At 47.5% G+C, this 15,219-nt stretch overlaps 1 protein-coding gene across 2 annotated transcripts in view; it reads right to left on the reverse strand.

Annotated features, from left to right (window-relative positions):
• Positions 1 to 4,252: 4,252 nt before the first annotated feature.
• VAV1 (vav guanine nucleotide exchange factor 1) overlaps positions 4,253 to 15,219 on the reverse strand; it is a 51,537-nt gene continuing 40,570 nt past the window's right edge. Inside the window, exons 23-27 of one of the 2 annotated variants that reach the window (XM_040629468.1) lie at positions 11,766 to 11,882; positions 10,751 to 10,838; positions 7,912 to 8,026; positions 6,230 to 6,378; positions 4,253 to 4,560 (exon numbers count right to left, since the gene is read on the reverse strand). In XM_040629468.1, coding sequence (XP_040485402.1) covers positions 4,507 to 4,560; positions 6,230 to 6,378; positions 7,912 to 8,026; positions 10,751 to 10,838; positions 11,766 to 11,882 — 523 coding nt within the window. In that variant the 3' untranslated portion in view covers positions 4,253 to 4,506. Of the gene's footprint in view, positions 4,561 to 6,229; positions 6,382 to 7,911; positions 8,027 to 10,750; positions 10,839 to 11,765; positions 11,883 to 15,219 lie in introns of both variants that reach the window. The other variant, XM_008711294.2, reaches the window with a different exon arrangement.

Here is a 15,219-nt window from a genome sequence, read left to right on the forward strand (position 1 = left end):
CTCCCACTCCCCCTGCTTGTGTTCCCTCTCTCGCTGGCTGTCTCTCTCTCTGTCAAATAAATAAATAAAATCTTTAAAAAAAAAAAGAAAGAAAGAAAGAAAACTTCGGACACAGACCCGCACACAGGGAGGATGACGCGTGAACGCAGGGTTGTGCCACAAGCCGAGGAACCACCCAAAGCTCGGAGAGGCACCCGGACAGACCCTTTGCTGGCAGCTCCAGACAGAGCCCCGCCTCGCCAACCCCTTGATGTCGGACTTCTGGCCTCCAGTGCGGAGACGGTACATTTCTGTTGTTTGAGCCACCGAATCCATGGTCCTTTGCTACAGCAGCCCACAAGGGGTGTGTGTGTGTGTGTGTGTGTGCACGCGCCCCAGGCAGCCAGATGCAAGGATGGCCAGCATCAGAGAACTTCCAAGTGAGGGCACTGGGAGGCTGCTATGTGCTTTCACTCTCTGTGCCGTGGAGGGGGTGACAGCCATGCCCTTGACCGCAACCCCCCAGCCATCCGCAGGCCTCTCCAGAGCTCACCTGAGGCCCCTCCTCGTCTCCACCACACGGGCAAGCAGCAGCCTCCTCCAGCAGGGGTCTTCAGGATGCCTGTCCCAGCCTCTCCCTTCCTGGCCCCTCTGAGGGGCGGATAAGAAGGCAGGTCTTGCACCAGGCCTGACCTGGCCTCCGTCTGACACCTACTCCAGCCCCGTCTCTCCCTCCCCTTTCTCAGAAAACTAAACCCCTTGCAGTTCCCAGAACCCACATAGTACACCCTCACTTCCACCTCCCCCTAAAAAATGTCCTTGCATGTTTCTTAACTACTCCAGCTCATTGTTCAGGTACCACCCTAGATGTTGCCTCCTCCAAGAAGCCCTCCCTGACCATCTCCTCCACCCCAGACTGGGTTAGGTATGTCTCTTTTCCCATAGCCCCTTGCTTCCCTCAACCTGAAACTCATCGCCGCAGGTCACCACCACCTAGCTGATTGTTAAGAGTCCCCATTAGATCGTACGCACTTTGCAGGTGGGTCTGGGCCTGATTCGTTCACACAGCACGAAGTTGGTGTAGGAGTTTGCTCGGGCTGCCGGAACAAAGTGCCACACACAGGGCAGCTTACACACAGACACTTACCGTCTCACAGAGGCCGGAAGTCCAAGATCAAATGTCGTTTGGGTTGGTTCTTTCTGAGCCTACTCTCCTTGGTTCACAGATGATCTGTGAATGTCTGTGTCCCCACACTTATGAGGACACCAGTCACATTGTATTAGGGCCCACCCTACGGACCTGCTCTTAACTTAATCACCACTATAAAGACTTTATCTCCAAACGCAGTCACATCCTGTGGTCCTGATTAGGACTTCAGCCCCTGAATTTGGAGGGGATGCAGGTCAACCCCTAACAGCTGGTATGATTAACTGCTTCTCACAAACACGAGTGAATGACTCAGCGTTGAATGATACCCAGGCCTCTCCCGTTCTGACTCTGGCTTTGTTCCAAGTATTCACAGCTCTCTCTGCTTGAGGATTAAACATCCCTGCCCTGCCGATGTTACTCTTAGCCGTTCAACTTGCTTTAGCCACTGAAATGCAAGAGGAAGTGGGGTGCCATTCTCTGGAAGAAATGTTGAGAACCACTGAGCCGTCCTGCCGGCTCTCCTTTCTTTCTGCCTCGCGCCTGGTGTATCCTGAGCCTGGTATGTCTCCAACAGTGTTACTCCTGCCATGCCTTCTGCTTCCAGAAACTTCTTCAGCCCGGTTGAAGCCAATACATGAAGGAGTTGTTTGCAAGACACTGAGATTGGAGAGTCGCATGTGGCTACGGCAACACTTAGCCTAAGGCGACTGATGACAGCTTGCACTGCAAAGGCCCCCACGTCTGGGGTGAGAGCCCAAGGCGTGGCTGGGGTCAAAGTTCAGCCTAGGGCTGGAGGGCAGTGATGCTTGGGACCTTCACGAATAAGTCCATGACCTCCACTCATCAGCCCCACTGAATGAGACAGCCGGGTAGCCTCCTTAGGCCTTCGGTGAATTCGTGGCATGGCTGGGGAGTGGGGAGTCACGGGGGAGTCCCTGACCTCGTAGTCCCTGACCTCTGTGACTCCAACACCCATTTCCAGCTACATGGTCCTTCAAACATGGAAAATACCTCCAGACTTCGGAGTCCAGATCGCGCCTCTGGCCAGGTGCGTGGAGGTGCTGTCTAGACACTGGTTTCCTTGGGGTGAAGACAGAACCAGGAGGCTCCCAGCGGCTGCTAGAGCGATGGTTAAGACGGTGGCTTTGCACTTAGTTACCAACCAACTCTGCGCCCTCGGACGGGCGATGTCTCACCTTTCTGTAGTTCGGAGAGGTGAAGTCCCTTTCCCACAACGTTACGGCTAATTTTACAGGAGCAAAGCAGATCTTGGCATCCTCCCGGAGCCATGGCCACGGCGCTCTACGGCCCACGGGGCTGGTTGTGAGATGGCCTTGGGCAGTGCTCTCGTGGCCCTGGTGCGTGCTTGACGCGGGGGCTGCCTCTGTTATTAGTGGGCGGGGGGTAATATTTAGAAGTACTAACTCTTTCCCCCCAAAGTAACATATAGCCCTTCCCTGGACCCGGCCACCATCTTTTTGCCTCCAATGGGGTATTTCTACAACTCGCAGGAGAATTACCAAAGAAAGAGCTTTTTTGAACTTCGAAAGCCTTTTTAGAGATTTTGCATCTTGGCTTTTGAGCCTCAGAAATCTAAGCCCCAGTGGATTCCCAATAACAATCTGGCCATAGTGGGTGCCAGGGGCTGGAGGGAGGAGGGAGTGGGCCGTTGTTGCTTAATGGGGACAGCGTTTTTGTTTTGCAAGAGGAAAAATTCTGGAGACTGGTTGTACAACCGATAAATGTCACGCTACTTACTGGAGCACACGTGTAAAACTGGTGAGGACAATGATTTTTATATCGTGTATATCGGGCCACAAGTTTTAAAAAAATTAAGCCTATTAAGTAAAAAGAAAAAAATCTGGTCATGTATGTAGAAGAGCATTCATCAGACTGAAGCAACTTTTCCCGCAACAGGATAGGTCATGGCTCTTCAAGGTGGAGGGGAAGAAAGGGGTCCAGAGCAGCATCCCGGTATCCTATCCGCACACCCCAGTTTAGATGGTTTCGGGGTGATATGAGAAAAAGAAGGTTCCCTGGAGCCCTAAGGACCCCAGGATATAGCACGCTCTGCAGGAGCTCCCCACACCCTGCATAGGGCAGCATCCGTTGGGTGGGGGTGGCTGCAAAGGGGTGTGCATCTCTGAACTTGGGGATAATGCAGCAGACCCCGTCAGCACCCCACCCACCCACTGACAATACCCAACAGGTCAACAGTTTCAGAAATGCCTGTGGTTCTCCAGCCACTAGAGCAGGCACGGTCTAGATACAAGCAGCTCTCAAGCAGAGACTGTGGAAGCTGGTGAACACATACCCCAGCTCCCCTGCCCTTCAACTGCAAGAATGTTCTACATGGACTTCCAGGGTGCTCAACAAGAATGAGCCCCTGTTGCCCACAGCAGTCACCTGCTTATCAGTGCTCCCTTTACGGGCTCCCTTATCCCTCCCTTCTGGCTACTTCTTGGGATCACTGCCCAGATTAACTTTGCACGTCCAAATCCTTGTCTCAGAATCTGCTTCTGGAGAAGCCCAGCCTAAGACAGTGACCGTATAAGGTATCATCCAAACCAGGACATTTTGGAGAATGAAAAGGATCGTGATTAATAACTACACAGGGCAATATCCAGGACCGTTGCAGGTAAACCAAGAGGTACAGTCATTCCGCTCAGCATTTCAGGACACACAGCCAGATGTCATGCATGTGCCAAGAGGGATGTGGAAGACGCAGAGCAACCGTGACATCTCCGCAGGTGGCAGTGTGACAGACGACCGCCAAGTACCAGCTGTCTCCCCAACAGCCCAGTGCCAAAGCCCCTGGAATTTAAACCTGATCTTGGGGGGAAACTAAGATGAAGTCTCTACCTCTTAGGAGAATTGGAGGGTAATTAAGTTCTAGCAGAGAAAAAAACAAAGGAGAGTTACAGTTTTGTGATCTGGAATCTGTGAGTGTAAAATCCTTTCCGGCCTTGGGGGGGGGTCCCATTTCCTTCTTCAGGTCTTATCTTGAACGGCAAAGCAAGGTGATGAAGCTGGACGGCAGAGATTGGGGAGGGGGCTTCCATCTGTGCCCCCATGTCCTTTCCCGCCCTTTCCCATCCAGGTCCTCCTGAATGACAGCAGTCATTCCTTTCATCATTTTATTAAAAGCTGTTGCCTTGAGCCCCACCTTCTTGAGGGGCCCCAAGAGAAAATCAGTGTGTTATAAATTAACCACGCAGGGCATCATCCAGGAGCCCTGCCAGCTGGACACTGGCCCTCCACAGTCCATCCTGGATTCTTGGCCCTCTGGGACCAGTCACAGCCCCCCTGGCCCTGAGGCCTGCTCATCCTGGGCTCAGAGCCTGGAGTTCCTCATCTCCCAGCCAGGGTGCCGAGGCTCAGCAGTATTCAGAATAATCCTCCTCCACGTAGTTGGAGGGGAACCAGCCAACCTGCAAAGAGAACAGGAAGTGGTCAGGGCAGTCTCTGCACATTCCCCACTGTTCCTCAACATACCAGGCAGGGTCCCTCGCACCTCAGGACCTTTGCACCTGCCACGCCTTCTACTCCAGAAAGTACATCCCCCAGAGGTACACATGGCTGACACCCCTCCCCCACCTTCCAGAGTTCTCTAGCACATGTCACCTTATTAGTGAGAGCTTCCTGACCACCCTATTTAAAATTACAAACCCCACCCACCCCAACACTCCTTATCCCTGCTTTATTTTTCCCCATAGCACTTGTCAGCATCTTACTGATTATATGTTACTTATTTATGGGCTTGTTGTCTGTCCCCACACCCCCACCACAACACGAGCTCCTCAAGGGCAGGGATTGCTGTCTGTTTTATTTATTAGATTCCCGAGAGCCTAAAAGAGTTCCTGGCACACAGGAGATGCTTAATAAATATTTCTTAAAAGGATGGATCTTGGATGGATGAATGGATGGATGGAGGGATGGATGGATGGAAGGATGGATGGAAGGATGGATGGATGGGTGGATGGAAGGATGGATGGATGGAAGGAAGGAAGGATGGATGGAAGGATGGATGGATGGGTGGATGGATGGATGGATGGATGGATGGATGGATGGATAGATGGATAGCTGGATGGATGGATGGAATGATGGATGAATTCATTATAGCTGAGAGTTCCCAAACCCCAACCTCCACTGCACACTGAACTTACCCTCCACGATTCTTAACAAAACTGTTCACCCAAGCAATTTTCTGGGCTGTTTTTTCACATATGCTTCCCCCCAGTAGAATATAAGCTCCTGACCAGTGTCCTCATCTTCATTCAACAAATATTCTTGAGAAACCACTACAAATGAGCCAGTATTCTAGAGATGGGAATTAATTCATGGATAAAATAAAGAAGACTCTCTGTCTTCATGAGACAAAAATAAGAACCAGGTAGTAACAGATTTTTTTGAGGAACCTTGCAGTCCCTCCTGACAGTCCAAATGCAGGCAGGCAAAAAAGCACAAAACGCGAAAGTGGTCATTTCCAGTTATGCCTCTCCACGCATTCAATATTTATTGAGCACCTACTATGTGTCAGTCACTGGAGACACTACAGCAAACAAGATAGACAAAAATCCCTCCCTTTGTGTCCCCGCAAACATGCTAATCACTCTCTCACCTCAGGGCCTTAGCACATGCTGGTGCTTCTGCTGGAATACTTTCCTCCGCCCCCTCTATGACCTTCTTGCCTGGCTAACTACTCATCCTTCAGTGATCCCCTTGGCCTCTCAGAAGTCCTCCCGACCTGCTCCTCCCCCACCAGGTGATTCCGCATCTCAGCCCTGACCACTCAGCATTGTACCGCTTGGTTACACGTCTATCATCGTCACCAGACTATGAGTTTCGTGAGGGCCGTGACTGTACCACACTCATTTTTGTCTCCTCAGCACCCAGAACGCCCGGCACATAGTAGCTGCTCAGTAAATAAATGCAAGTTGTATAAATGAACGAAATCTTTATCTCCTTCCCTCCCCTCCGACTGGGGAAGAGCCACAGGGGCCGCTCTCCACCTGCTGCAATGCACAATTCCAGGCTATAGTGCTACAGCCAGGTCCCCCCACGCCCTTTCCCCAGGCTGCCAAGCTTGGCCCAACTCACCCGGCCATAGATCTCCCCTCGCCACCAGCCTTGTTGCCCCTTCTTGTTAAGGATCTTGATGATGTCACCCTCCTTGAGGGACAGCTCTGATCGGTCCCGGGCACAGAAGTCATAGCGTGCTTTGGCTGTGCCAAAATATTTGGTGCTCCCTGCTGTGTAGGGGAGAGTAGAAGTGGGTAAAGGGCCTGGAGCAGACACCGGCCCACCATCTGGGGACAGCTGGGGGGAGGCAAGGCTCTCAGGAGAGTAACACCAGGACAACGGGTCCCTCAGTGCTCCTTTGTGCAGAGTATTGGGTACCCTGTGCTCTGAGGGGACACAACTGTTCTTCCAAAATCATCCTTCTAGCCCAACCAGTATCCAAGTTTAGAAAATAATGCCATTTATGAATTTTTAAAATGGTTTCTATATATTTATAGTGAAAGGAGTAGAGGGAAGATAGGGAGAAATTCATTCTAGGCTGTTAATATTAATTATCCTAAAGAGGACCAAGGGTCGAAAAAGAAGGGGAATGAAAGAAAGATATGGGGGAGGGGGAAGACATAGAAAACTTCTCATAGTAAAATATTAAGCAACAGGGGCGCCTGGGTGGCTCAGTCGGTTAAGCATCTGCCTTTGGCTCAGGTCATGATCTCGGGGTCCTGAGATCAAGCCCCACATCAGGCTCCCTGCTCAGGAGGGAGTCTACTTCTCCCTCTCCCTCTGCCTCTGCCCCCACTTGTGCTTGTTCTCTCTCTCTTGTTCTCTCTCTCTCTCTCAAATAAATAATGTTTTAAAAAATAAAATAAAATATTAAGCAACATTGTAGAATGGAAAATTAACTTGTAGTATTTCTGCAAATACTCTAAGATCCATATATACACAGGCCAAATAAGTAATGTGCAGACAGACACAAACGTTTATCCCATTGGGTGACGAGGATCCTCTGATGAGGATTGGAGTCTTGATGTTACGTTGGTGTTGCTTTTTCAAAAATGTAACATTTTAATGATAGTTAATTTTTAAGTCTCTCTTTAAAATTTTTTTGGATATATAAGAATTCAGAAACTATACCACCCATGTGACTTTTCTCAAAAACATACTTCAGGATGTACCCTAGCAAAATGAAATTTGAATCAGAATAAGGTATTTTAAAAATAAAGGAAAAAACAGAAAACAAGAAATATAGACAGGGTCTGAATAGTTCTTGATACTGTATTTGAGAAGTTAAACACAACTGTTAAGAAAGAATTTCTGAAACATATTGTCATAATTAGTTTAATTCATAGCAAACTGTATCCAACATTCCAGATAATGTCAATGAACCTATGGGGGAGAGATGCAAAGGAAAAGAGAAGACTGCACTAACGGTCTTGCCTTTTTGTGAGAGAATGTTATAGAAGCTAACTAATCCTTGATGTTGATATGAAAATATAGGCTTAAAAAATGCAGGTGAGGACCCCTCTGATACCTACTGTTCTCATCTTCCCCAAAACAAAAGTAACCTCTGTCCCACCTTTCACCCAAGCAAATGAATATGCAAACCACTCAAGAGCAAAGGGACAGACCAGTGAGAGAAAGAGCTCCCACTGTTTAACAGATATGACCTCTGTATGCCCACCAGAATGTCCATGCCATCCCCACACTTGCCCTCTACAATAGGAAGGAGCTGGGGCCACAGGCCCCCAGCCTGAGACCTCTACCTGGTGGTTTGCTGATGGCTCTCTTCTCAGGCTCCTTGAAGGGGAACTGCAGGGTGGTGTCCAGCGACTTGAAGCAGTCCTTTAGGGAATTCTGCTGGTAAAACTCCACCAGCTCCTGGAAGGACAACAGGACAGATATTATCCCAGCAGTTCAGCTCATGAGGGGCAGAGCTGGAAGGAGTCACACCCAACTCCTCAGGTGTGGCAGGTCCCCCTTCTAGCCTCCCTGGTAAGTGAAGCCTTGACTGCTCCCCATGATGGGGAGCTCTTTCCTTCCTGGCCAACCAGGACCATTTTTGGGGGAAGAGATCACATTGCCTAAAGCCAGTTCTCTTAATAACCAAGTCACTTCATAATAAATTTACCAAATAATCAACTTGCCTGATAACCAGCTCACCAAAATCAACCCCACTGTGGGTGTCAAGAGTCTTATTTCTATAATTAATCATTATTATAATAATAAATCCTGTTTATTGAGCACCTACTATGTGCTGGTCAGTGTGCAATCATACATCATCAAAATCTCCTAATAATCATGAAAGATGAATACATTCGTGATTCTCCCATTTTATAAATGGAGAAACTGAGTCACAGAGAAGCCAAGTTCCTTGTCCAGGGTCCCACATTTAGAAAAAGGCCGATCCAGAATACAGTCCCCCGGGGGAGGGGCAGTAGAGTGCAGTAGCTAAGACAAAACAAAATATCTCATGGTTTAGAGTTCTAAACTCCAAAAATGCCAGTATCATGAAAGACCAAAAAAAAAAAAAAAGTTTTAAAAAGACTGGCAAACCACTACAAATGAAAAGAGACTAAGGAGATAAAAACTAAATGCAATGTGTGATCCTTGATTATATCCTGGAAGAAAAAAGAGCTATAAAAGGCATACTTGGGGCAATCAGAAGTTTGGAAAATAGACTGTATATTACATAATAATTTTGCATCAATGCTCAACTTCCTGAGTGTAATAATGATACTATAGTGAGGTACAAACATGCCTTGGCTCTTCGGATATTCATGCTAAAGTATTTTGGGGTGAATGGTCTAGATGCCTGCAACTTATTCTTATATAGGGCAAAATAAATGTGGGGGGGGAGGGATTGACAGAGAGGGCACAAAAGAGGCAGAATATGAACAATTAGTAAGTGATAGATTCACAGATGTTCATTTCACTATTCCAGTAAATTTTTGGAAATTTTTCAGAAATAAAAAAATGAGGGGAAAATGTTTCAGAATCAAGTTTAGGGGAGAAAAGAATTGTGGAATAAATTAATAGTCCCTAACCTTTTAGGGAGTCAAGGATCTGTTTGAGAATTGAGGGAAATCTGAGACACTCGTCTCCTAAAACATGCAGCTATGTGCAAAATTCTGTATCTTCTCCCAGAGGACTCAAAGCTCCTCAAGAATCCACAGACCACAGGTAAAATCCACGTGCCTTAGACCAATGGGCTTATAATGTCTCAAAGTTAGCCCAAAACTACAGGGCACCAAACAGAAGCAAAAACACTTGAAAGGCATTTGAATTCTCAGTGAAAAGATCATTGAACAGATGAGGCAAAGCTAAGCCTTGAAGTGTGACAGAAACAGGAGCTCTGCTCTCCTGTGATACTAGATAAGGACAGAACATCAGCTTCACCTGTGTGTGAAACAGAACCTCCCACAGTGAGTTGAGGGGATTCACTGGAGCCCTATCCATAGCGTGTCTGGCACTCAGTAAGTGCTTGGTAAATGCTCACTGCTGTTACTCTTCTCCATTATCATCATCATCACCATCATCATCATCACCATCATCACCATCATCATCATCATCACCATCATCATCATCATCACCATCATCATCATCATCACCATCATCATCATCATCACCATCATCATCATCATCACCATCATCATCATCATCACCATCATCATCATCATCACCATCATCATCATCATCACCATCATCATCATCATCACCATCATCATCATCATCACCATCATCATCATCATCACCATCATCATCATCATCACCATCATCATCATCATCACCATCATCATCATCATCACCATCATCATCATCATCACCATCATCATCATCATCACCATCATCATCATCATCACCATCATCATCATCATCACCATCATCATCATCATCACCATCATCATCATCATCACCATCATCATCATCATCACCATCATCATCATCATCACCATCATCATCATCATCACCATCATCATCATCATCACCATCATCATCATCATCACCATCATCATCATCATCACCATCATCATCATCATCACCATCATCATCATCATCACCATCATCATCATCATCACCATCATCATCATCATCACCATCATCATCATCATCACCATCATCATCATCATCACCATCATCATCATCATCACCATCATCATCATCATCACCATCATCATCATCATCACCATCATCATCATCACCACCATCATCATCATCATCACCATCATCATCATCATCACCATCATCATCATCATCACCATCATCATCATCATCACCATCATCATCATCATCACCATCATCATCATCATCACCATCATCATCATCACCATCATCATCATCATCACCATCATCATCATCATCACCATCATCATCATCATCACCATCATCATCATCATCACCATCATCATCATCATCACCATCATCATCATCATCACCATCATCATCATCACCATCGTCATCGGCTGTTAGGGGAATGAGTTTAAAGCCAGTTGCTCCATAGTGCCCTTGGAGGGGAAAGGGGGGGTCCCAAGATGGAGCTTCAGGGAGGGCTAGATTCTCCTCCTAGATTCTGGGAGGCTGGGATTGGGGTAGATTGGCCCTTACCGTCAGCCCCCGGAAAGCCTTCTTCTCCGTAATCCGGTATAGTCCTTCCGCTGTCATGATTTTAATATGCTTGACCTCAACATTATACCTGGAAGCAGGGAGAGAGAGGCCTGGATGGTCACAGGGCCCTGAGGCTGGGGACCCAAGCTCGTCCCCTGCCAAGTCTCAGCCCCCAGGCTACACACCCCCAACCATGGAAGAAACAATCTTGACAACTTCAGGGAGGCAACAACGACTGAAGCCCAAAGACTGAAGAAACTGCACCCTATTGCCCGAGCAGGACCCCTTCCCTGTGCTTCCTCCAAGATGGAGGACCTCAGATCTACAGGATGGGAAAAGAGACCCATTTCCACCAACTTGGTGGGCCACAGACAAGTAAGGACACAGAAGAGATATTCACTTCTGCCAACATGGAAAACTAGATAACCCTCCCCCCCAGAAAAAAAAATCTGACTACTGAAAATGAGAAACGATGAGGGAAAAAAATGCTGAGCTCTCAAAAAAGTAAAGGAAAATTCCCAGAGGCCAAAAATGAGCTTGAAACTAAAAACGGACCTCACTGCATGAACTGCTACCCTACGGGGTTTGCTGATCTTGCTAACCAAGTCGCTTACGCCTTGATGATCCCGTAGGAACTTGGGATGAGCTACCGGGTGCACGGAGGTGGAGGGCTAGCCCTGAGACCCGCCCACTGGACATCGCAAGGCAAAATTACAAAACCGACCAGGAAACGAGTCACCGTGGGTGAGAAGCTGCAGAGAGCAGACAGGCCTGAGCGACGGGGTCCCCATGGCATTTCTGCCTCTTGCTAGAATGTGCTAACAGCCTTCTGGAGCCTGCCTGGGGGGCATATCTCTTTCCTGTGGGCTGTCAGTCAAGTAAAAGGAACAAGACAGATAAAAATGCCCAGGACATCGCAGGGCTCAGTGAAAGATGGCTGTCGTGACCGTACGTTCCCTTCCTCCCAGGCTCCTGCGGCGCCCAGGTCATAGGGGGTCAGGGAGGGAGGACTTACTTGATGCTGATGGCAAATTCTGCGGTGTCCTTCACCCTCTGCCGCACCAAGAACGTCCCATCCGAGCGGTTGGTGAGGATACTTTCCGCCCCCGCGCGCTCCATGGGGCCAGCGTACCTGCCAAGACACACCAAGGAGAGAGGTCCACACCGTCCCCATGCCCATGGTGTTTAAGTTGGTGACAGTCCCAGGGCAGGCTGCTCCAAGATGGGCCACTTTGGCAGGGAGACCATTTGAGTTAAAAAGCAATCAAGACCCAGGCCGCCTGGGTGGCTCAGTCGGTGAAGCATCTGCCTTCAGCTCAGGTCACGATCTCAGGGTCCTGGGATCGAGCCCCGCATCCAGCTCCTTGCTCAACAGGGAGCCTGCTTCTCCCTCTGCCTGCAGCTCCCCCTGTTTGCACTCTCTCTATCTCTGACAAATAAATAAAATCTTTTTAAAAAAAAAAGCAATCAAAATCCAGAAGATTCAGGAAAAACTCTACCTCCCCCACAAATGCCTAAAAAGAATTCAGACAGAGGACCTGCTCCGAGAAGGGAGAAGCTGTCGCCCTAGATAGCCACGTTACGCTATGAACGAGTTGCGGTGGACAGGGAGGAACCCAGCGAGGCCTGTTTGATCAAATCCTCTGTGTCCCACGGTTTCCCGGTGGCCCAGCAAACATTTGTGGGCCAGACATTTCCTCTTCTTCATCTTCCTGTGAAGGGCATTCCTTCCCCTTGACATCCCACACCCTTGCCCCCTTCTCATTAGTTCGGAATGACATATATGCCTCCTTTTGCCTGACTGTCTTGGGATTTCCATGTCTGTGCGGATTCCCCGTACATACAAAATTAAATTTGATTTTTCTCCTATTAATCTGTCTCGTGTCAATTTGATTCTTAGTCCTGCTAGAAGGACCTGGAAGAGGACAGGAATTCTTGCGCCCTGACATGCCCTTTTATAATAAACTGGTAATCTAAGGAAATGGTTTTCCCGAGTTCTAGGAGTTTGTGCTAGTGTTTTATCCAGACCCGGGAGGGGGTTGTGAGAGCCTATAATTTACAGCGGGTCGGTGAGAAGCCCCGGAAGGCTGGACTTGAGATTGGCCCCCGACACGAGGGCAGTCTGGTGGGGGCTGATGCCATCTCCAGGTGGGTAGTGTCAGAAATGAGCTGACTTGTAGGACACCCAGCTGAGAGGGAAGAATCACCAAATTGTTTGGGTGTGGGCAAAAACCCACACATTTGGTTGAGAGTGTGAATATAGAAAAGTGGGGGGTTTTTTCCTTTAATTTAGAATTTGGTGTTGCTTGGAATGGCATTTACTGAGTCCCCACCGTTCGCCCGTCTCTGTGGCCACCAGGACAGAAACTAGCGGAGGACAGTGAGACACTAGCCCCAGGTACAAACTGTGAAGAGGGAGCCCAAACACTCCACCATCGAGATAAGTGATAGCAAGTAAAGTAAGGAGTATTTTAATGCAATACTTTTAAAAATCAGAACGACTGCTAGAGAGTCATAAAGGGAACAAGGCGCCCACCCACATTGCCCGGGGGACGGACCCCGAGCCCACGACGCTCAGGGAGGGAACCAGACACAGAAGGCCCCACGGTGTGTGAGTCCACGTGTGTGACACGCCCAGAACAGGCTCCTCCACGGACGGGAAGGAGTTAGAGGTGGGTGCCGGGGGCTGGGGGGGTTGGGGGGGGCAGGCTTTCCTTTGGGGGGATGGAATGTTCAGGAGTTATAGTGATGATGGCCAAAACAAACTTGTGAATGTACTAAATGCCACTGGATGTGAACATATTTATGCCATAGGCATAAATATGTACCATAAATAATATATATTAATTATAGATAATACACAATTACGGATGATATAAATATGAATATGAATGTATTGTGCTATAAATGTGTATACATAATATATATACTAATTATAGATCATATGTAATTATAGACGATATAAAAGGTGAACATGAATATATTTATGCTGCACATGTAACCATATAACATAAATAATATATATTAATTTGAGGTAAAATACAACTATATACGATATATACATGTAAATATGTAATAGAAATGTAAATACGCATATAAATGCCACTTTAAACGGTTCATTGTATGTTATGTGGCTTTCAACTCAGTTTTAAAAATTAATGCAAAAAAATCCATGGTAAACAAAACATCAAGGCTTTAAATAAAGACGAGACCTGACTCCGTCCTTGGGGGTTCACTGCGTCACCTCTTTCTACCCCAGCCCTGTCAGATCCTGTCTTTATTTACAATTTTGTTGTTTTGCTTATCATGGGCTTTTGATTATTTTAAGTGCTTTTTTCCCCTCTTTTTAAAGTTTTTTTTATAATAATTTTTTATTATATTATGTTAGTCACCATACAGTACATCCCAAGTTTTTGATGTAAAGTTCCATGATTCATTACTTGCGTATAAGTCTGCCTTGAAATATTACGGATCTTGATCCCTGAGTTTTTGGCGCCCCCTTAAATGCTGCTCCTGAAATGAGACTCCCAGTTCCAGGCGTGATGACCGCATCCCAGCAGGGGAGGCCAGAGATGGGGTCTGAAACCTGGCTCTGCCACTTGGTTGCTCTGTGACCTCAGGAACTGATTTTGCCACTCAGAGCCCCGATTTCCTCTTCTGAAAAGAGGAAGCTAAAACCGCCCCCCCCCAGNGACGTTTCTGACCATTGGCAGTAACGCGTCTGATGCACCTCGAACTCGGTCTTGGCGCTCGGGAAATGTGAGCGTCATTACGCCCCTTGTGTTACTATGAGTCTCGAGGGGCAGTGGGGTCTGGCTCTGGAGCCGGGCATATGGGTTCCATCCTGTCTCCGTCACTTCCTCACTGTGTGACACTGAACAAATCACTTCCCCTCTCTAAGGCTTGGTTTCCTCCTTCTTTGCCGAAAGGGAGGAAGAAGAGCAAAGGGTTATTATGAGAATTCAAAGAGCTCATTAAAGTGCTGACACAACAGCTATAAAAACAATCCCATGTGACATCATCTAAGCTGCCCGCGACTGTAAAGTACACTGTTCCTTCACGGGCCGTTATGAAATAAAAACTCCTGCCCATAAAATCAGGCAGAAGACTGATCTTCCATTGATTGTAAGAACGATTCCAATGTCAGAGATGTTAAAACATGAAAAAATATGTGCATTTTAGAATTGATGAAATGTAGTTATTATAATAACAGATCTAATCTAATCGCAGATAATAAAGGGCTTACTGTGTGCCAGGCACAGGACTAAGAACTTCACAGGTAACAGCTCAGCAAAGCCTTATAAAAACCCTATAAAGTACATGTTGGTATTAATCTAGTTTCCAGAAAGGGGAGCTGAAGCCCAGAGAGGTTGAGTTCTTGGCCCAAGGTCACACAGCTGGGAAGTGTGGGACTCAGCATTTGACCCCAGGTCAGTGGGCTCCAGAAACAACACTGTAAACCTCTACCC

The sequence above is a fragment of the Ursus maritimus genome, unplaced genomic scaffold, assembly GCF_017311325.1.
Source record: "Ursus maritimus isolate PB19 unplaced genomic scaffold, ASM1731132v1 scaffold_14, whole genome shotgun sequence".
Classification (NCBI taxonomy): domain Eukaryota; kingdom Metazoa; phylum Chordata; class Mammalia; order Carnivora; family Ursidae; genus Ursus; species Ursus maritimus.